The sequence below is a fragment of the Lampris incognitus genome, chromosome 18, assembly GCF_029633865.1.
Source record: "Lampris incognitus isolate fLamInc1 chromosome 18, fLamInc1.hap2, whole genome shotgun sequence".
Taxonomy (NCBI): Eukaryota; Metazoa; Chordata; class Actinopteri; order Lampriformes; family Lampridae; genus Lampris; species Lampris incognitus.
Window position 1 is genome coordinate 41333200 of NC_079228.1, and position 21814 is coordinate 41355013.

The following is a 21814-nucleotide window of genomic DNA, read 5'->3' on the forward strand; positions in this document are numbered from 1 at the left end:
AAGCAAAGAAAGAAACAAAGAGGGGGGAAAGAGAAGTAACGCAACACGACGTGTAGACATAACGGAGGATCCTGAAAGCGGAACAGAAACAGGAAGGCCGCTGGGCAGCGTGCTGGGAGGTGATGAAGAGGAGCAGCGTGATGAGGCCGAATGAAGAGCTCTGGTCGGATGTCACACAGCGATGAGTGAAGAGCAGTGGCGGGACAGAGCACCACGATGGCGGCCTCTGGAAAGACACGGGGGTCATAATCGGCTGCATTCTGAGGAAGCTGACTCACAAAAACACAAACAAAACAGGAAGTCATGAGACTCTTCTTTACTGACATGCAAACCATGCAGAGTGTGTGTCAACAAACCGACACCGATACACAGTGTGTGTGTGTGTGTGTGTGTGTGTGTGTGTGTCTGTGTGTCTGTGTGTGTGTGAAACAGACTGGCAAGCAGACCCAGAAACACAGAGACTGGATGAGGGTGTGAGAAAGAGAGACAAATGAAGATGGAGGGTGTGCAGTAATGGGAGAGAGAGAGCTGGAGGTATAGCAACGAGAAACTGAAAGAGAGAGACCGAGGGGGGGGTCAAATGGGGAAGAGAACCAGAGGGAGAGAGAGCGATGCGAGAGGAAGAGAGAGGAGTGAGAGAGACAGCGAGCGGAGGGCGAGAGAGAGAGAGAGAGAGAGGAAGTAGAGGAGCAGTGGTGTCTCGGCCGGAAGGTTGCAGGGGGACATCAAGGTCAAACTGCTCACACTGATGCTCAGCTTTAAGTCATAAAACCAAAATAACTCATCCAGAGGATCATCACTGCCAACACACTCACAGAGAGACAGAGAGAGAGAGAGGGAGAGACAGAGAGAGAGGGAGAGGGAGAGACAGAGAGGAGAGAGGGGGGGGGGCACTTTTGCTTCATAGAATGTCCTTCCACTATTGGTTAGACACATAACCAGCAAGACCACAAGCGGAGTGTCGGCTCAGGACTTCTGCAGAAGGTAAGAAACTGGAATATACACAGCAGTTCTTCAGCAGTTGTCACATTGTTTGGCTTTCACTCACTAAAAAAGCTTTAAGTACAGCCACTGACTGCACCGAGTACTGACTGCACTGAGTACTGACTGCACTGAGTACTGACTGCACCGAGTACTGACTGTACTGAGTACTGACTGTACTGAGTACTGACTGCACCGAGTACTGACTGTACTGAGTACTGACTGCAATGAGTACTGACTGCACCGAGTACTGACTGTACCGAGTACTGACTGCAATGAGTACTGACTGCACTGAGTACTGACTGCACCGAGTACTGACTGCACCGAGTACTGACTGCACCGACTACTGACTGTACTGTGTTACATGCAACATATCTGTTACCTGTGTGTGTGTGTGTGTGTGTGTGTGGTACATGTGCTTGTACATGTGCTTGAAGTTTTGACCACTTTTATAATCATTTTACGAGTCACCCTTTAAAAAGTAAAGCTGAATGAATGAATGAATGAATGAATGAATGAATGAATGAATGAATGAATGGTGATTTATTTCGAAGGTGTAAATAAGCAGGACCTAAGATACACATTGCCAATCATTTGAAGTGATCGAAAAATCAACACATCAAACTTAACGAACAGGTCTCCATATACAGCAGATTATCTGTTACATGTTGGAAAAGGAGTCGGAGGAAGTGCACCGTGCGCGCGGAGTTTGTGGGGGGGGGGCAGGGGGAGCACTGCCCCCCTGGTGGATGAAACGGGTAATTGCGTTGTTTCAAAAATGTGTGGAATAATTACGTTTGGCATGAGCAGATATTTTATCAATATTTCAAATAACACAAAACAACTAAATGGTACTAGGTGTTGAGATATGACACCAGTGTATTTGTATGACTATGTGTTACTGTGTACTATTATTTTGTTTACGACTTTGTTTGTCCACAAGTGGGCGGTGTTGCGCTTGCATGCGCGGATTGATTGCGTCACTGAGACGCTGTTCATTTTTCTTCTTCTCCCAAAACGACCGAATAAACGGAGGCTGCGTTTTTTCCCTCCGGCAGAAGTTCGGTAGTCGGTACGATTCTTTATAACGGTTTAATAATCCACTTCATCTGCGCGGAGATAGACATAAAGTATTAGTCTAGTCTTCTAACACGCTAGAGGCCCAGATAACGTTGGATTATTTAGTAGTTTGATAAAAGAAGTACACGAGGTGTGATAACCTCGGATGGCGGGATGCGCGCAGGTTAGCGCGGAGTAGCAAGTTAGCAAGTGTGAAGCTAGTTAGCGTCGAGAGAGGCTAACGGAACGCTGAGCTAACGCTACCTAGGGAGATGGAGCGAAAGAAGAGCAGGTGGCCCACATTCAACGGACAGGCCGATGAGTATGAACTGTGGGAAGAGCGAATGCTCTGTTGCATGCATGGTGTGGGGCTGAAAACCAACATTCTTACCGAGCCCGTGGGACCTTTGACAGCGGAAGAGCAGGCCCTAGACGAGGAGCGGAACGCGGACGCCTACTGCGCATTGGCGCCTTTATTGGACAACACAAGCTTGGGACTGATCTTCAGAGAAACGAAGAACAACGGTAGAGAGAGTCTACGGGTGTTGCGGGAACATTACATTGGTAAGGGCAGACCCCGGGTTGTCACTCTGTATGTAACATTGACTGGGCTAAAGAAAGCTGATAATGAGACGATAACCGAATACATTATCCGAGCTGAACAAATCATTACGCCTCTCAAAGGGGCGGGAGAAGCACCGAGTGAGGGACTAATGGTGGTCATGGTGATGAGGGGGTTACCCGAGAGATGTAAGCCGTTCACTCTAATGGTGACACATGGCGACAGTGAGTTGACATTGGGACAATTTAAGGCCAAATTGAGAAACTTTGAGGCGGCTGAAGATGTAGCTAATGCTACAGCATCGGACGAGACGTCCGAGAGGGTGATGAAGGCCCACGCAGCGCCTAAGAGAAAGCCAGTGAACCGCTGTGAGGGAGATGATGATCAAACGGTGTGCTGGCGATGCGGTGACAAAGGCCATCGGAAATCGGATTATTCACGCAGCGTGTGGTGCAGCTTCTGCCGGGTCAAGGGTCACACGGGCAAAGTGTGCAGGAAGAAGGACCGCGCTGATGGAGCCAGGTGTGCACGTGAGCAAGGTGGCGGCGGCGGCGGTGGTGGTCACGGAGCAGGTCGAGGTCAGGGACCGGGGAATGCTGCGGAAGAAGAGGACTACATCTTCAGAGTGCAGGCTGGAGAGACCAGCTCAGCAGGACCAGGACGACGGCAACAGTTCAAACCAGGATTGATTGTGGGCTGTGGGGCTTCTTCCCACATAGTCAATGATAAGAAGTTCAAGAGCTTTGACAGCTCGTTCGAGCCAGATAAACACTGCATGGAGCTGGCGGACGGTAAGCGCACCTTTGGTGTGGTGCAGGGCAGGGGAGATGCTACGGTATGTCTGCTCGACAGTGAGGGGCGACGGTGTAGAGTGACACTGCGGAACGCACCATATATTCCATCGTACCCCCAAGAGCTCTTCTCTGTGAAGTCTGCGACAGCACACGGAGCCAGTGTGTTCTTCGAAGAGGGCAGAGGTGCCCTGATGTCACCGGATGGTACCAGGTTTGACATTTTTGTACAGGGGAAAATGTAATATTTGCAAACTGAATGTGTTGTTGAAAAGTGCCATGTGAGCCATGACATAGAAATTTGGCATGAGATAATGGGCCACTGCAACTATGACGATATCATAAAGCTACAGGATATCACTGATGGTATGCATATAAAGGGTAAAGTGTGTAAACCTGACAAAGAGTGTGCAGTATGCATAGAAGGGAAGTTTACCCAAAACAGGAACAGGAAACCTACAGACAAAGCCAAGACACCACTGGAGTTGGTGAACACTGATTTAGCCGGTCCTGTGGCAAACGAGTCCATTAATGGTTTCAGGTACATGCAATCATTTACAGATGTGTGCACAGGGGCTGTGTGTGTTTATTTCTTAAAAACAAAGAGTGACACAGTGAAAGCGACCGAGAAATTTCTGGCAGATGTAGCTCCCTATGGGACAGTGAAATGCATAAGGTCGGATAATGGAACTGAGTTTACAGGCAAGGAGTTTCAAACCCTGTTGAGACGGAACAAAATAAGACATGAGACGTCCTGCCCATACTCTCCCCATCAAAATGGCGTTGCAGAGAGAGAAGGACGCACACTATTCGAGATGGCAAGGTGTATGCTAATAGATAGTGGTCTACCAAAGAGCCTCTGGCATTATGCCGTACAGGAGGCAGCCCACACCAGAAACAGATGCTTCAACAAGCACACAGGCACTACGCCATACACGGCAATGACAGGAAAAAAAGTTCAACATGGCTAGAATGCAAAAGTTCGGGACAGAATGCTATGCTTACCAGCAGGAAAAGGGAAAGTTAGATTCTAGATGTGAGAGGGGGCGTTTTGTAGAACATGACAAGAACAGCCCGGCCTACCTAGTCTACTACCCTGACCAGGAGAAAGTACAGAAACACAGACTAGTTAAGTTTGTACACAAGGCAACTACTGAAAATGAGACTCAGACACCAGGTCTACACCCAGAAGACTGGGTAAGAGAGAGAAAGTCTGTTGAGACAGCTGCAACTCAGCCTAGAGTACAGAAAAATGTACAGACTGACGGTACACAGTCAGCACCCGAGGATGATAACGAGGAGCACCCAAGGGTGACGTCACAAGCCTCAGCCAGTGGGAGGTACCCCCAAAGGGAACGCAACCCTCCGAGATACCTGATTGACTATAGTCAGGGCGACAGTGATGACAGCTCACTCACTACTATAGATTATGCATACAGGGCAGTGTGCGGTGTCCCTCTGACCTTTAAAGAGGCCATGGAATCGCCAGAATCAGAAAAGTGGTCCAGGGCAATGGACGAGGAAATGGAGTCTCTAAGAGACAACAAAACATTCACCCTTACGAAATTGCCAGAGGGCAAGAAAACAGTGGGAGGAAGGTGGGTGTATTCGATAAAGACAGATATAGACGGACACGACAAGTACAAGGCTAGATTTGTAGCAAAGGGATATAGCCAGAGAGCCGGGGTGGATTATGGGGAGACATTTTCGCCGACAGCCAACCTAACAAGTGTTCGAGTGCTTCTACAGAAGGCGGCTCAGTATGACTTGATTTTACACCAGATGGATGTAAAGACGGCCTATCTTCATGCCCCCATAGACTATGACATATACATGGAACAACCTGAGGGTTATATTGAGAAGGGAGAAAAACTAGTGTGTAAACTAGAGAAGTCAATCTACGGCCTCAAGCAGTCTGGCCGCAATTGGAACTTACTGTTACACGAGTGTTTGACAGGTGATGGTTTTACACAAAACCAATCAGACCATTGTGTGTACTCCAAGGAGTCACAGGAAAGGATGTCATTGGTGTATTGCCCTACAGACGAAATGGTTGTGGATGTAATGACGAAGCCCGCATCCAAGGTAAAACTGAAGACATTTGCTAAGGCAATGTTTTGGTGTGTGAAATGTGAGTGGTATGGGTTATACCAAGTTTTTTTTTATTTTTATTTTTGTTCTATGAATATGAAAAGGTATACAGTAAGCTCATGATTCATAAGTGGGAGTGTTGAGATATGACACCAGTGTATTTGTATGACTAGGTAATACATCTGAGTTCATATACTGCTTTAGTGAAAAAAAAATGTTCAGGGCTCTGGGTCATGTGACGAGTGACACGTACGCTAACGTCAATCGAACCAGCGATTCTCAGCCAGCATACATGGGTAATAACGTTGTAGTTATCTAGTCGGCACTTTCTTCTCCATTCTGATGCTCGGTTTGAACTGCAGCAGATCGTCTTGACCATGTCTACATGCCTAAATGCATTGAGTTGCTGCCATGTGATTGGCTGATTAGAAATTTGCGTTAACGAGCAGTTGGACAGGTGTGCCTAATAAAGTGGCCGGTGAGTGTATATATACAAAATGTATGACAAAAACATTTTTGTCCTATGTTTTGTACTCTCGTTACTTCTCTTTTCCCCTCTTTGTTTCTTTCTTTGCTTTCCTTCCCATTTCTGTTCCTCTTCGCCAGGCTCGTTGGAATCACACAGTCGTTTATGAAAACGGGGAATTAAAAAAATGAAGTGAAGAGGAATGGTGGCTGCCGGTCTGCTCAGCTCAGCCACCACCACCTCAGCCGGTGGAATGGATTGGAAGACACCAAGAGGCGTTGGAGAAATGAGTCACTGCACTAATGAATTCACCTATCCTGGCATCTCCCGCGTTTGAGAAACCGTATGTGCTGCCCTTTGAATTGATATCCATTGGCTAGCTCCACCTTAAGAGAGGCAAGGGGGGGGGGCAGAATATATTCTTGTCATTGTAGACCATTTTACCAAGTTTGCACAAGCCTATGCAACTAGGACTAAGTCTGGAAAGATGGCTGCACGAAAGATATTTGACGACTTCATCATGCGCTTTTGGATTCCCATCAAAGATCCACCATGACCAAGGAAAGGAGTTTGAAAATGAACTTTTCAGAAAATTGCAGTGTTACAGTGGGATACGGCATTCATGGACAGCTCCTTACCATCCCCAAGCCAACCCGGCAGAACGTTTCAACAGGACATTATTAGGCATGTTGAGGACGCTACAAGAGACTCCGAAATCAAGTTGGGCTGATTATCTCGACAAAGTTGTCCGTGCATTTAATTCGACGGTACATGAGTCAACTGGCTTTTCTCCTTTTTGGCTGGGAGCCAAACCTGCCCATTGATTTGATGTCTGCTAGAAAAGAACTGAGAAACACAAAGTCTCATGCAGGATGTGCAGAAAAATGGAAAAGATCAATGCAGGAAGCTCGTGAAATTGCGATGAGGAATTTGAAAAAGGCTGCAACAAGAGAAGAAAATTACGACCAACATGCACGGAGTTCAGTCCTTGAACTTGGTGATCATGTACTGGCAAGAACTATATCAGAAAGAGGAGGCCCTGACAAGTTACGTGCCTTTTGGGAGAATCAGATCCACGTGGTGTGAGAGAGAAAGGGGACAGATGGCCCAGTGAATAGTGTTGAAGTGCTAGAAGGGTACAGAAAGGCACGAGTGTTACATGGCAATCTGTTACTACCATGTCGTTACCTCAGCGGTCAGCCAAAGACTAGCAGATCTCACCTGAAAGAAACAAAAAAGTCAATATCAGGAAGAGACGGTGACAAGAAATGTGGAAACAAAACAAGCTACTACCCTGCAGACACTGAAAGTTCAAGCAAGGATGAGTACAGCTTGTGGACCACAAGAAAAGCCAGGAGCCGTCTAAGGGACTTTCACCCCAGGGCAGAAACGCATCCTGAGGAGGGCTCGGCGCTGGAAGAAAACCTTAGGATGTTTCATATACTTTATTAATCCCCGTGGGTAAATTCATGCTCTCCGTCTAACCCATCCTAGCTGTGTAGTGGTGAGGGCAATTCATATCTGATGTTGGCTTACTTTTAATCTTTCCCCATGTATGACCTATCCCATGTTGAACTTTCTCTTACATTGCTTAGATAGATTACATGACATGACATGACATGACATGACATGACATGACATTACAGTCATTTAGCCGACGCTTTTATCCAAAGCGACTTACAATAAGTGCATCATTTATCGTAGGAAATCAGGAGAACTACTAGTCATCAGAGGTCATAAGTGCATCTAAACAAGCATCTAAGAGCAAAACCAGTGCTAAAGTAAAAGAGCAAGAAAGAGATTTGTTTGTTTTTTAAATGAGTGAATACAATAAGTGCTACGAGCAAGTAACAGGGTAGTAGTTCCTGAAGAGGCGAGTTTTCACCCTGCAGTGAAAGATGGGCAGCGACTCCGCTGTCCTGACATCAGTGGGGAGTTCAGTCCACCACTGTGGGGCCAGGACAGAACAGAGCCGGGACCGGGTCGATCGGCAGGCCGGGTCGATGCTTAAAGTCCACGTGTAACAGAACAAAGGTAGTCTCATAAGGCGTCTTCCCCAGGTGCACAAATAAAGGCCTATTGTTAACTGTTGGTTGATTGCAGAGGAATGTGTGGGAGACTCACTCGGTGTGGCAAGTCTGCACACTTATTGGAGAAATGGCCTTGGCGGGATGAGAGCTGGGAGACAGGAGAAAAGGAGGGGGAGAACTGACAACTGCCCTGTAAGAGAGACTGGACTGTACTGATCATTGAACATATACGCATTAAAATCGTGTGGCTGTAAGAGATGTTTGTCTCGCTCCTCGTTTAATGTCAGAGTGGAATTACATAATGACAGTAGCAGCCGCCGTGCAGCACCCGGGGCCCAACTCCAGTTCTTCTTTCCACTGCCTTGCTCAGGGACACAGGCAGGAGTGTTAACCTTAACGTACATGTCTTTTTTGATGGCAGTCATTTGTGTACATTGCTGTATTTGTATTTGGGTGTTTGATGCTTACGTGGTGAGGGCGAACCGAGACGGTCTGCAACTTAAAGTCCTCGAACTCCTACCTGAAAACCTGCTAATCTAATCTGTCCAGCTAAAACAGACAGCAATTTATACACACGAGGACACACTGACACACAACACAGACAAACAACTGTACAGCCACACACACACACACACACACACACCCACACAAATATGCACAGTCTATCTCCGATGCCCTTTCATCATCCAGGTCAAGAATTTATAGCTTAGTGTTTTATTCATGGACCCCGTGTGCATTCATGTGTTTTACGATTGACTATTTTCAAAACACCTCGTTCCCAACACACATGACCCGTCAGTCTTCCTCTTCTGACTCTTTTTTTTCTTTCTATTATTATTATTTCCATTTTTATTTCCAAGTGTGTGACGCTGTCAGTCTAAATCATGCCAGATTGCATTAGAGTCATGTGGTAACTGAAAATACACCTGGTAACTTTGCCTTTATATCGTAGAAATCCCTCCGGATGTCATGTTCGCCTCTCGCAAGTTTTCGCTGTGCGGTTAGAAATAAGTAGCACACAATCTATAGAGCGCTCCGGGTAGAAGCCCGTCTCGGGTTAAGGGCACCACAAGGTTAACCTCATGCGCCCAGGCCTCACATCCCTAATTTTGTTTCTTTGGTAGACCTGTTTGAATGCTGCTTGATGATTGTAAAAGCAGAACTGCACCATGAATAGATATTTAACACAATGTAGCGAATAATAACCTGAATAATGAAAAATCATTAAGAATAATTATTATTAATTGTTCTTAATTATTATTATTATTGATTAATATTAATGTATCATTAAGAATAATAATGGATAATTATAATTATTAATAATTTATTTATTATTATTAATCATTAATGAATACGTTCTTTAACACAGAGGGACTCTACAGTAGATATCCTCCAACGCAATCATAGGTCAGATGACTAAAATGCCTCAACTCCGTGCCAAAATATGATGAAATAAGTTCATTTGTGTTTTAAACAAAGTATCTTTTAGGTTTCAAATCTGAGTTTATCACTCACCCTCCATTTCCTCTTAACTACGAGTTAAGTGTATCAGCTGCACTGCTCAGTACTTATTTTCAGTTTCTCAGCTTCAAATTGCTGTTTTATTGCATAGTAAATACCAACAGTATAGTAGACACCTGCAGTCTAGTAGACACCTACAGTATAGTAAACACATGCAGTCTAGGAGACACCTGCGGTATAGTAGACACAGTATAGTAAACACCTGCAGTATAGCAAACACCTGCAGTATAGTAAACACCTACAGTATAGTAGACACCTACAGTATAGTAAACACATGCAGTCTAAGAGACACCTGCGGTATAGTAGACACAGTATAGTAAACACCTGCAGTATAGTAAACACCTGCAGTATAGTAGACACCTACAGTATAGTAGACACCTACAGTATAGTAGACACCTGCGGTATAGTAGACACAGTATAGTAAACACCTGCAGTCTAGTAGACACCTGCGGTATAGTAGACACAGTATAGTAAACACCTGCAGTATAGTAAACACCTGCAGTATAGTAAACACCTGCAGTATAGTAGACACCTACAGTATAGTAAACACCTGCAGTCTAGTAGACACCTGCAGTATAGTAAACACCTGCAGTCTAGGAGACACCTGCGGTATAGTAGACACAGTATAGTAAACACCTGCAGTATAGTAAACACCTGCAGTATAGTAAACACCTACAGTATAGTAGACACCTACAGTATAGTAAACACATGCAGTCTAAGAGACACCTGCGGTATAGTAGACACAGTATAGTAAACACCTGCAGTATAGTAAACACCTGCAGTATAGTAAACACCTGCAGTATAGTAGACACCTACAGTATAGTAGACACCTGCAGTCTAGTAGACACCTACAGTATAGTAAACACATGCAGTCTAGGAGACACCTGCGGTATAGTAGACACAGTATAGTAAACACCTGCAGTATAGTAAACACCTGCAGTATAGTAAACACCTGCAGTATAGTAGACACCTACAGTATAGTAGACACCTACAGTATAGTAGACACCTGCGGTATAGTAGACACAGTATAGTAAACACCTGCAGTCTAGTAGACACCTGCGGTATAGTAGACACAGTATAGTAAACACCTGCAGAGTAGACACCTGCGGTATAGTAGACACAGTATAGTAAACACCTGCAGTATAGTAAACACCTGCAGTATAGTAAACACCTGCAGTATAGTAGACACCTACAGTATAGTAAACACCTGCAGTCTAGTAGACACCTGCAGTATAGTAAACACCTGCAGTCTAGGAGACACCTGCGGTATAGTAGACACAGTATAGTAAACACCTGCAGTCTAGTAAACACCTGCAGTATAGTAAACACCTGCAGTATAGTAGACACCTACAGTATAGTAAACACCTGCAGTCTAGTAGACACCTGCAGTATAGTAGACACCTGCAGTATAGTAAACACCTGCAGTCTAGGAGACACCTGCGGTATAGTAGACACAATATAGTAAACACCTGCAGTATAGTAAACACCTGCAGTATAGTAGACACCTACAGTTTAGTAAACACATGCAGTCTAGTAAACACCTGCAGTATAGTAGACACCTACAGTTTAGTAAACACATGCAGTCTAGGAGACACCTGCGGTATAGTAGACACCTGCGGTATAGTAAACACCTGCAGTATAGGAGACACCTGCGGTATAGTAGACACTTGCAGTATAGTAAACACCTGCAGTATAGTAAACACCTGCAGTATAGTAGACACCTACAGTATAGTAGACACCTACAGTTTAGTAAACACATGCAGTCTAGTAGACACCTGCAGTATAGTAGACACCTACAGTTTAGTAAACACATGCAGTCTAGTAGACACCTGCAGTATAGTAGACACCTGTAGTATATAGTAGACACCTGCAGTATAATAGACACCTGCAGTATAGTAAACACCTACAGTATAGTAAAAACCTGCAGTATAATAGACAACTGCAGTATAGTAAACACCTACAGTATAGTAAAAACCTGCAGTATAGTAGACACCTGCAGTATAGTACACACCTGCAGTATAGTAAACACCTGCAGTATAGTAGACACCTGCGGTATAGTAGACACAGTATAGTAAACACCTGCAGTATAGTAAACACCTGCAGTATAGTAAACACATGCAGTCTAGGAGACACCTGCGGTATAGTAGACACAGTATAGTAAACACCTGCAGTCTAGTAGACACCTGCGGTATAGTAGACACAGTATAGTAAACACCTGCAGTATAGTAAACACCTGCAGTATAGTAGACACCTACAGTATAGTACACACCTGCATTCTAGTAGACACCTGCAGTATAGTAGACACCTGCGGTATAGTAGACACAGTATAGTAAACACCTTCAGTCTAGGAGACATCTGCGGTATAGTAGACACAGTATAGTAAACACCTGCAGTATAGTAAACACCTGCAGTATAGTAAACACATGCAGTCTAGGAGACACCTGCGGTATAGTAGACACTTGCAGTATAGTACACACCTGCAGTATAGTAGACACCTACAGTTTAGTAAACAAATGCAGTCTAGTAGACACCTGCAGTATAGTAGACACCTACAGTTTAGTAAACACATGCAGTCTAGTAGACACCTGAAGTATAGTAGACACCTGCAGTATATAGTAGACACCTGCAGTATAATAGACACCTGCAGTATAGTAAACACCTACAGTATAGTAAACACCTGCAGTATAGTAAACACATGCAGTCTAGGAGACACCTGCGGTATAGTAGACACCTGCAGTATAGTAGACACCTACAGTATAGTAGACACCTACGGTATAGTAGACACCTGTGGTATAGTAGACACCTACAGTATAGTAGACACCTACAGTATAGTAGACACCTGTGGTATAGTAGACACCAGTGGTATAGTAGACACCAGTGGTATAGTAGATACCTGCAGTATAGTAGACACCTACGGTATAGTAGACACCTACGGTATAGTAGACACCTGTGGTATAGTAGACACCTGCGGTATAGTAGATACCTGCGGTATAGTAGACACCTGCAGTATAGTAAACACATGCAGTCTAGGAGACACCTGCAGTATAGTAGACACCTGCAGTATAGTAGACACCTACAGTATAGTAGACACCTACGGTATAGTAGACACCTGTGGTATAGTAGACACCTACAGTATAGTAGACACCTACAGTATAGTAGACACCTGTGGTATAGTAGACACCAGTGGTATAGTAGACACCATTGGTATAGTAGATACCTGCAGTATAGTAGACACCTGTGGGATAGTAGACACCTACGGTATAGTAGACACCTACAGTATAGTAGACACCTGTGGTATAGTAGACACCTGCGGTATAGTAGACACCTGCAGTATAGTAGACACCTACAGTATAGTAGACACCTGTGGTATAGTAGACACCTACAGTATAGTAGACACCTGCAGTATAGTAGACACCTACAGTATAGTAGACACCTGTGGTATAGTAGACACCTACAGTATTGTAGACACCTGTGGTATAGTAGACACCTAGAGTATAGTAGACACCTGCAATATAGTAGACACCTTCAGTATAGTAGACACCTACGGTATAGTAGACACCTGCGGTATAGTAGACACCTGCAGTATAGCAGACGCCTGTAGTATAGTAGACTCCTACAGTATAGTAGACACCTACGGTATATTAGACACCTGCGGTATAGTAGACACCTGCAGTATAGTAGACACCTGTAGTATAGTAGACACCTGCGGTATAGTAGACACCTGCGGTATAGTACACACCTACAGTATAATAGACACCTGTGGTATAGTAGACACCTACGGTATAGTAGACACCTGCAGTATAGTAGACACCTACAGTATAGTAGACACCTACGGTATATTAGACACCTGCGGTATAGTAGACTCCTGCGGTATAGTAGACACCTGCAGTATAGGAGACGCCTGTAGTATAGTAGACACCTGCAGTATAGGAGACGCCTGTAGTATAGTAGACTCCTACAGTATAGTAGACACCTACAGTATAGTAGACACCTACGGTATAGTAGACACCTGTAGTATAGTAGACACCTGCAGTATAGTAGACACCTGCGGTATAGTACACACCTACAGTATAGTAGACACCTGCGGTATAGTAGACACCTACAGTATAGTAGACACCTGTGGTATAGTAGACACCTACGGTATAGTAGACACCTGCAGTATAGTAGACACCTACAGTATAGTAGACACCTGCAGTATAGTAGACACCTACAGTATAGTAGACACCTGCAGTATAGTAGACACCTACAGTATTCTAGACACCTGCAGTATAGTAGACACCTACAGTATAGTAGACACCTACAGTATAGTAGACACCTACAGTATTCTAGACACCTACAGTATAGTAGATACCTACAGTATAGTAGACACCTACAGTATAGTAGACACCTGCAGTATAGTAGAAACCTACAGTATAGTAGACACCTGCAGTATAGTAGACACCTGCAGTATAGTAGACACCTACAGTATAGTAGACACCTGCAGTATAGTAGACACCTACAGTATTCTAGACACCTGCAGTATAGTAGACACCTACACTATAGTAGACACCTACAGTATAGTAGACACCTACAGTATTCTAGACACCTACAGTATAGTAGATACCTACAGTATAGTAGACACCTACAGTATAGTAGACACCTGCAGTGTAGTAGAAACCTACAGTATAGTAGACACCTGCAGTATAGTAGACACCTACAGTATAGTAGACACCTGCAGTATAGTAGACACCTGCAGTATAGTAGACACCTACAGTATTCTAGACACCTACAGTATAGTAGACACCTACAGTATTCTAGACACCTGCAGTATAGTAGACACCTACAGTATAGTAGACACCTACAGTATTCTAGACACCTACAGTATAGTAGATACCTACAGTATAGTAGACACCTACAGTATAGTAGACACCTGCAGTATAGTAGAAACCTACAGTATAGTAGACACCTGCAGTATAGTAGACACCTACAGTATAGTAGACACCTACAGTATAGTAGACACCTGCAGTATAGTAGAAACCTACAGTATAGTAGACACCTACAGTATAGTAGATACCTACAGTATAGTAGACACCTGCAGTATAGTAGATACCTACAGTATAGTAGACACCTGCAGTATAGTAGAAACCTACAGTATAGTAGACACCTACAGTATAGTAGATACCTACAGTATAGTAGACACCTGCAGTATAGTAGGCCCTCTTCAGAAATATAGGAAAGATATGTGAGAGACCTTCCTGCAAATGCAACCAAAAGGCCACAGACTTGTTGACAGCAAGTCTTTGGCCTTACATAAATAATAATGCATCATCTTAACTGCACATTTGTTTTTAGCCAATTCTGCTATGAGTCTTGTCTAATTCAGGCAAACTGGGAAGTCAGGGTTTTCCGAGTTGGAAGTATGTGCTGTACTTCCACCAGCCGGGAGAAACAGGAACACAGACACCAACAAGATGCAGGTCCCATTCGCTTTTTATGCAACTCAAATCCAGATTGCGTTTGTATATATGTGTGTATATATGTGTATATGTGTGTATATATGTGTGTATATATGTGTATATATGTGTATATGTGTGTATATATGTGTATATATGTGTGTATATATGTGTATATGTGTGTATATATGTGTATATGTGTGTGTATATATGTGTATATGTGTGTATATGTGTGTATATGTGTGTGTATGTGTGTGTATGTGTGTATATATGTATTTATGTGTGTATATGTGTGTGTATATGTGTGTATATATGTGTATAGTATATGTGTGTATATATGTGTATATGTGTGTATATATGTGCATATGTATGTATATGTGTGTATGTGTGTATATATGTATTTATGTGTGTATATGTGTGTATATGTGTGTATATATGTGTATAGTATATGTCTGTATATATGTGTATATGTGTGTATATATGTGTATCGTATATGTGTGTATATGTGTGTATATGTGTACAGTATATGTGTGTGTATATGTGTATATGTGTGTATATATGTGTATATTATATGTGTATATGTGTGTATATATGTGTGTATATGTGTGTATATGTGTACAGTATATGTGTATATATGTGTATATGTGTGTATATATGTGTATAGTACATGTGTATAGTATATATGTGTATATGTGTACAGTATATGTGTATAGTATATATGTGTATATGTGTGTATGTAAGTTACCGGTGTTGCACATGGAATTAAAACGCAGCATCAGCAGCTAGATAGAAATCGAATTGCACTCTGTTTATTTATCTTTTTGGGGGGGGGGACCCCCCCTTTTCTCCCTAATTGTATCGCTGCTCCACCCCCTCTGCCGATCCGGGGAGGGCTGCAGACTACCGCATGTCTCCTCCGACACATGTAGAGTCACCAGCCGCTTCTTTTCACCTGACAGTGAGGAGTTTCACCAGGGGGACTTAGCGCGTGGGAGGATCACGCTATCCCCCCCCCCCAGTTCCCCCCCGAACAGGCGCCCCGACTGACCAGAGGAGGCGCTAGTGCAGTGTCCAGGACACATACCCACATCCGGATTCCCACCCCCCAGACACGCCCAATTGTGTCTGTATGGACGCCCGACCAAGCCGGAGGTAACATGGGGATTCGAACCGGCGATCCCCGTGTTGGTTAACCGGCGTAAATATAGGTGGTGCAGCCGGTGCAGTGGCACCAGGGCCCGTCGCTAGGGGGGGCCCGTCAATATTTCTGCATGCATTGTCCTAGTCCAATGTTACGTGTCTGTTTTGAGCATGCGCTGACAGCTTGTTTAGCGCCCGCGCAATATCCTTTACCTACCTAGCCTACCTGAGTAACGTTAGAAACATAAAATCAAGCAAGCAAGCGTGAGTTACACACATAAAAGTGGGTGTAGAAAGAGGAAGGAGAGCGATGGGGAAAAGGAAGGCTGCAGTGTGTGCTGCGTGCGTGCCAAGCCATGCAGTCTAGCAGGTTCTGAGTGTGACGTGGGCTCCCCTGTTACTGTCACATGACGAGGCTGTTAGCTATATTCTCAACCCAGTCCTCGAGGACCCCCTACCCTGCAGATTTCCATTGTAACCCTGCTTGTACTTACTCGACCAATCATCTCGCAGCACTTAATTATGCAAGGTGTACAACATCTGACAACATTCATCGCTGATTGGTTGAATAACTACAAACAGGGTTGCAAAGAAAATCTGCAGGATAGGGGGTCCTTGAGGACTGGGTTGAGAAACACTGGCCCCTAGTGGCTTTGTGGACTTGTTTCATCGCCTTGTCGACCGATGTGGTTTAGAGACCGTCTGTTTAGGTTTCCCAACTCGGTCCGTGGTGCGTCCGCTCTCCGTGGTTCTGAAGTGGAGCCAATCTTTGACGTACCGACCTTTACAATAACTCATCTGTGTCAACTGTGTCTGTTACTTTGATGTTTCTATTTTGTTTGTTATATTTCATGCTGTGCAGCGCTTTGTGATTGTCTATCTGTGAAAGGTGCTATACAAATAAATGACTAAAAGTACTTACTGAACCCACCTGTGGTGGTGGTGGTGGTGGTGTGTGTGAGTGAGCGAGTGAGAGAGAGACGGGGGGGGGGGTCTACGAGGGTTGCTTGCACCAGGGCCCATAATAAACATGTTACGCCAGTGAGACACGGAATAGACCGCCACGCCACCCGGATGTTTTATTTCTTATCCATCATTACTTCATCATGCATTGTTCATCTTCCCCGCTGTTTTTTGTGTTGTTTATCGTGACGTACTACAGTGAAAGGAGTGGTTAAATGACACGTGGCAACTCCATTTTCACTCCCCAAACTTTAAGCACTGCTGCACGTCATTGTTGTAGGGTAATGTTATGCAGCCAACAGCGCCTCCTGGGGGCACTGATTGATGTATACTTGCCCTGTGTAACATGCCTCAGTTGCGTGGTAGCGTAACGTCCATGGAGAAGTAGACCGGACCCTTTAATCGAGCGGTTAGCGATGTCGCCCACGGTGCGGGAGATACGGGTTCGCGTCCCGGCTGCGGCGGTTCCTGGGCTGCCCCCTCCCCGAATGTGCTACAGTGTCTGGACTTCCCAAGTTCATTCTAATGCAGCAAAACCTTTACGCCAGCCAGTTCGTTCCTTTGAAATTTCTCGGGATGGGAACATAAGATCACCACTGTAAAGCTGAATTAACCATAAAAGCAATGTTATTTTCCCTCTCTTTCCATGGTACAGAATGTCGGCCAATTCCTCCCTCGCTTCGTCCAAGGATGGGAAGACCACGGAGGTGGACGTTGACGCCATCATGGGCAACCTAACCATTGTCCTCTACACACTGACCATCACACTTGGCATCACAGGCAACAGCATGGTCATCTGGGTGGCTGGTTTTAAACTCAAGGTGGTTTATTTCAGACGTCCTCATTTTCCCATCATACTTCCAAACTAACAAAGCTTAAATCAAATTTAATCAATTATTATCTTGAGGATCTGATCTGTTAAGGTTTTGGCATTTTGTTGACCAAGGAGCCACGTGTACCTGCCACTGGACCCTTGAAATAAAAGAAGTTTACTTTAGTGCACTTGAACTATACCTCTTTTAAACTGAAAGCTAGAATGCAGGACTTTTACATATAAATGAATGTCCACGACATTCTATTCCTTGCCCAACGACGTCACACGATGATGATTCAGTCTATCAGCGCCAGGTAAATCTCTCTGTATTTCGCAGTGTACCGGAGTTTTAAATCTGGTGTCTGGGGCGACATTCCCACGCTGCGTTCCTGCACTGGCGCACCGGAAGTGATGCATAGTGATGCGTTTTACGTCAACCAGCAATGATTGCTTTGCCAGAGCTGAACTTCCGGGGCGTCCGGGTAGCATAGCGGTCTATTCCATATCCTACCAGCATGGGGATCCCGGTTCGAATTCCCGTGTTGCTTCCGGCTTGGTCGGGCATCGCTACAGACACAATTGACCTTTCGCAAAGTACCGCCCCAGAACGGTGCTGGTCCAATCCTACCTTAGCAACGGTCCGTCAAGCTTTCAAACACACAGCAAAATGCTGAAACGGTGTGCCTATGGCAGTGTTTCTCAACCCAGTCCTCAAGGAACCCCTATCCCGCAGATTTTCCTTGTAACCCTGCATAGGTAGCCCTGCTTGTCGCAGCAGTTAATTACGCAAGGTGTGCATCATCTGACAAAATTCATTGCTGATTGGTTGAATAACTACAAACAGGGTTGCAAAGAAAATGTGCAGGATAGGGGGTCCTTGAGGACTGGGTTGAGAAACACTGGCCCATGGGATCTGCAGACCGGATACTAGATATGTGAAAAGTTTGGAGGGGGTGTAATTTTCTTTCCCTTCCCGAAACCCAAAACGCAAGAAGCGCAATGTGGGCAATAGATTTGGCAGCATAGCAGACCCCATGGCCAGCTTAATCCATCCAGAATCAACGCAAATACCTGTCTGCTCCAAGCTAAGCTAGCTACTAGCTATTATTGATAGCTAATACAGCTAACGTATTATTACTGCTACTTGTAACCACACAATGCGCTGATTTCTTCCTTCAGGTTTTGGTGTTTTCCAGCTACTTCCTGGATAGTTCTGAAATGCTTGACGGGCATAGCAACAGTAACTAAGGGGGGCGGGACTTGGACGTGTCTGTGGGTGGAAAGCCGGATGTGGGTATGTGTCCTGGTCGCTGCACTAGCGCCTCTTCTGGTCGGTTGGGGCTCCTGTTCGGTGGGAGGGGGAACTGGGGGGAATAGCTTGATCCTCCCACGCGCTACGTCCCCCATGGTGAAACTCCTCACTGTCAGGTGAAAAGAAGCGGCTGGTGACTCCACATGTATGGGAGGAGACATGTGGTAGTCTGCAGCCCTCCCCGGATCGGCAGAGGGGTTGGAGCAGCTACCGGGACGGCTCGGAAGAGTGGGGGTAATTGGCCGGATACAATTGGGGGAGAAAAAGGGGGAAAACACACCCCCCCCAAAAAAAAGGGCGGAACTTCCGTGTGACGAACGCGTTGGCATGACTCTGGTTGGCTTGCCTTCAGGGCTGTCTGTCAGAAAGCTTCCGGGCTTGGACGCAATGGTGGAAAAACCTAAGAAGCGTCCAAGAAAAGTTTCCGATGCTTCGGCGAAAAAAAGCTCGCGTTCAGAGGAAGGATCTAAGTAAGAAAGAAAGAAGGAAAGCAATCGATGATGAGGACAAGCACTGAATTCATTGGTGTAGCTTTTCCTCGTTGGAGCGCTGAAAGAAGAGAAGTGTAATTACTCCCAATGCCAAGAGGGAGGGAAGGAACTTCCATGTCTAGAATCAACTACTTTACTTTACATTTGTTGTGCATGCAACTCGAGAATATTGTACTTACTCATACTTCTAGACTTGCTGGATGCTTCTTTTGAGTACCAATTTACATTTGTGACGAGTCTACTAAAAGTATACATTGCAGTCCCAACAGTGTACAGGTTTAAGTACACTTACACGTATACTTCCTCTGACCTACAAACCGGGCCAGTTTAGTCCCAAAAAGGAACATCGTGGTATGAGTACGTTTACTTCCCTAGAGTTCATGCTTATTTCTGGAAGGCGGTGTGTTGTGCAGTGTTAATCGTGTCAGGTAATTGTTTATTGTCATTATTATTATTATCATTATTATCACTGAGAGTGAAAACTTAAAAATTCTAGTTATTAACTGTTTTTTCCTTTGGTTCCCTTCACATTTCTTCTCTTCGCTCCCTTCTTCTCCCATCACTTGCTCTCCCTCTCCTCTTTTGTCCCGCTCTCCTTCCCATCGTTGTGCTCCTCCTCTCCTGGTCTCCATTCCAGCCTACGGTGACCAACGTCTGGCTGGTGAACCTCGCGGTGGCCGACCTGATCTTCTGCCTGACTCGAGTGCTCTCCCTGACCAAGAAGCTCTTCTTTGACCAATGGCCCTTCGGCATCTTCCTCTGCAAATTCAACGGATTCTTCAAATACACCAACATGTTCTGTTCCGTCTTCCTGCTGGCCGTCATCAGCCTGGACCGGGCTCTGTGCATCTGGCACCCCGTCTTCACCCGGCGCCGCCGCACCCTGTGGGCGGCGAGGCTGGTGAGTGTTGGCGTCTGGGTGGTGGCGAACGTCCTCAGCTCGCCGTACTTCGCCTACCGCCAGGTTTACCTGGGCAAGAACAACCTGAGCAAATGTTCTCTGGAGGTGAAGGAGTCCGCGGCTGGAGATAATTCGGCCAAGCTTGCCCTGTACTCCATCCGCTTCCTGTGCGGCTTCCTGCTACCGTTTCTGGTCATCCTGATCTGCTACATCCTGGCCGGCGTTGGAATCCGACGTGCCCGCTTCTCGGGGAAATCCCGCCCCCTGCGCATCTTGGCTTCGCTGGTTATCGCCTTCTTCCTGTGCTGGGCGCCCTACCACTGCCTCCTACTGGTTAAGATGGTGGACAGCAAGCGTGCGGTGGTGAAAATCGGGCTGCCCGTGGCGAAGGGGTTTGCTTACTTCAACAGCTGTGTGAATCCGCTGCTGTATTTCTGCATGGGGCTGGACATGAGGGGCAGGTTCCGGCAGAGTCTCGCCGGGGTGTACCGGAGGGCTTTGGCAGAGGACACCGACGGACGCACGCTGGCGGACAGCACCGAGTCGGGCGGGGCAAACCCCAACGCCGTGGCGGGCGGGGCGGCTCGGTGTCCGGTCAGCACGGCTAAAGTTTGATGCCCTTTGTAACTCTACCGAGGCTCTGAGCCGCGGTCCGATTATACAACTTCACATCCAATCCGCTCCCATCCTGACACAAGCTGAGCCCCCCCCCCCCCGGCCGATCCTCTCCGGTCGTATTTTGGGGGTATTCCGGTGCCCCCTGAGTATTTGGAAGTGTAGCCCGCAAGCAGCTGCACCGGAGCCACACGACCATGTGCAGCGCCACACCGTGGACGACAGACGTGCCCCGCGCCGTCGAACGGATGACGTCATAACTGGGTAGATAAGCTGCTGCTGCTGCTGCCAGCGGGAAGCCGGCTGCGGCACTGCAGCGTAACAACCGCCTTTCCATGTAAAGGCGCTTATGCAAATTTAAAAGTTTGGAATTAAAAAGAAAAAAGGGCTAAACGGAAACGGCTTTTATTGAATAAAATCCCTGAAGTTCGCAAAGTTTTTGTGAATTTTGTGTGTTCGGAGGTGGGTCGTCTTTATTCAATATATACAGGAACGGTGGTGGAGATGCATTTCCCAGACAGCACAAAGAGCAGCAAACTCAATAGAATCACAACATCCGCACGATGATTCCACGCGCCCCCTAATGTCTCTGGTGACCTCACAGCAACAAGGTCCTGGGTTCGAGCCCCGGGGTAGTCCAGTCTT

General features: G+C 45.7%; 1 protein-coding gene across 1 annotated transcript; it reads left to right on the forward strand.

Moving 5' to 3' along the window:
* Positions 1 to 883: 883 nt before the first annotated feature.
* Positions 884 to 21589, forward strand: LOC130129020 (C3a anaphylatoxin chemotactic receptor-like). The gene is made up of 3 exons (XM_056298816.1): positions 884 to 984; positions 17692 to 17857; positions 20291 to 21589. Exons 2-3 carry the CDS (start codon positions 17693 to 17695, stop codon positions 21167 to 21169), a joined length of 1044 nt encoding a protein of 347 aa, XP_056154791.1. The 5' UTR covers positions 884 to 984; position 17692; the 3' UTR covers positions 21170 to 21589.
* The last annotated feature ends 225 nt before the right edge of the window (positions 21590 to 21814 follow it).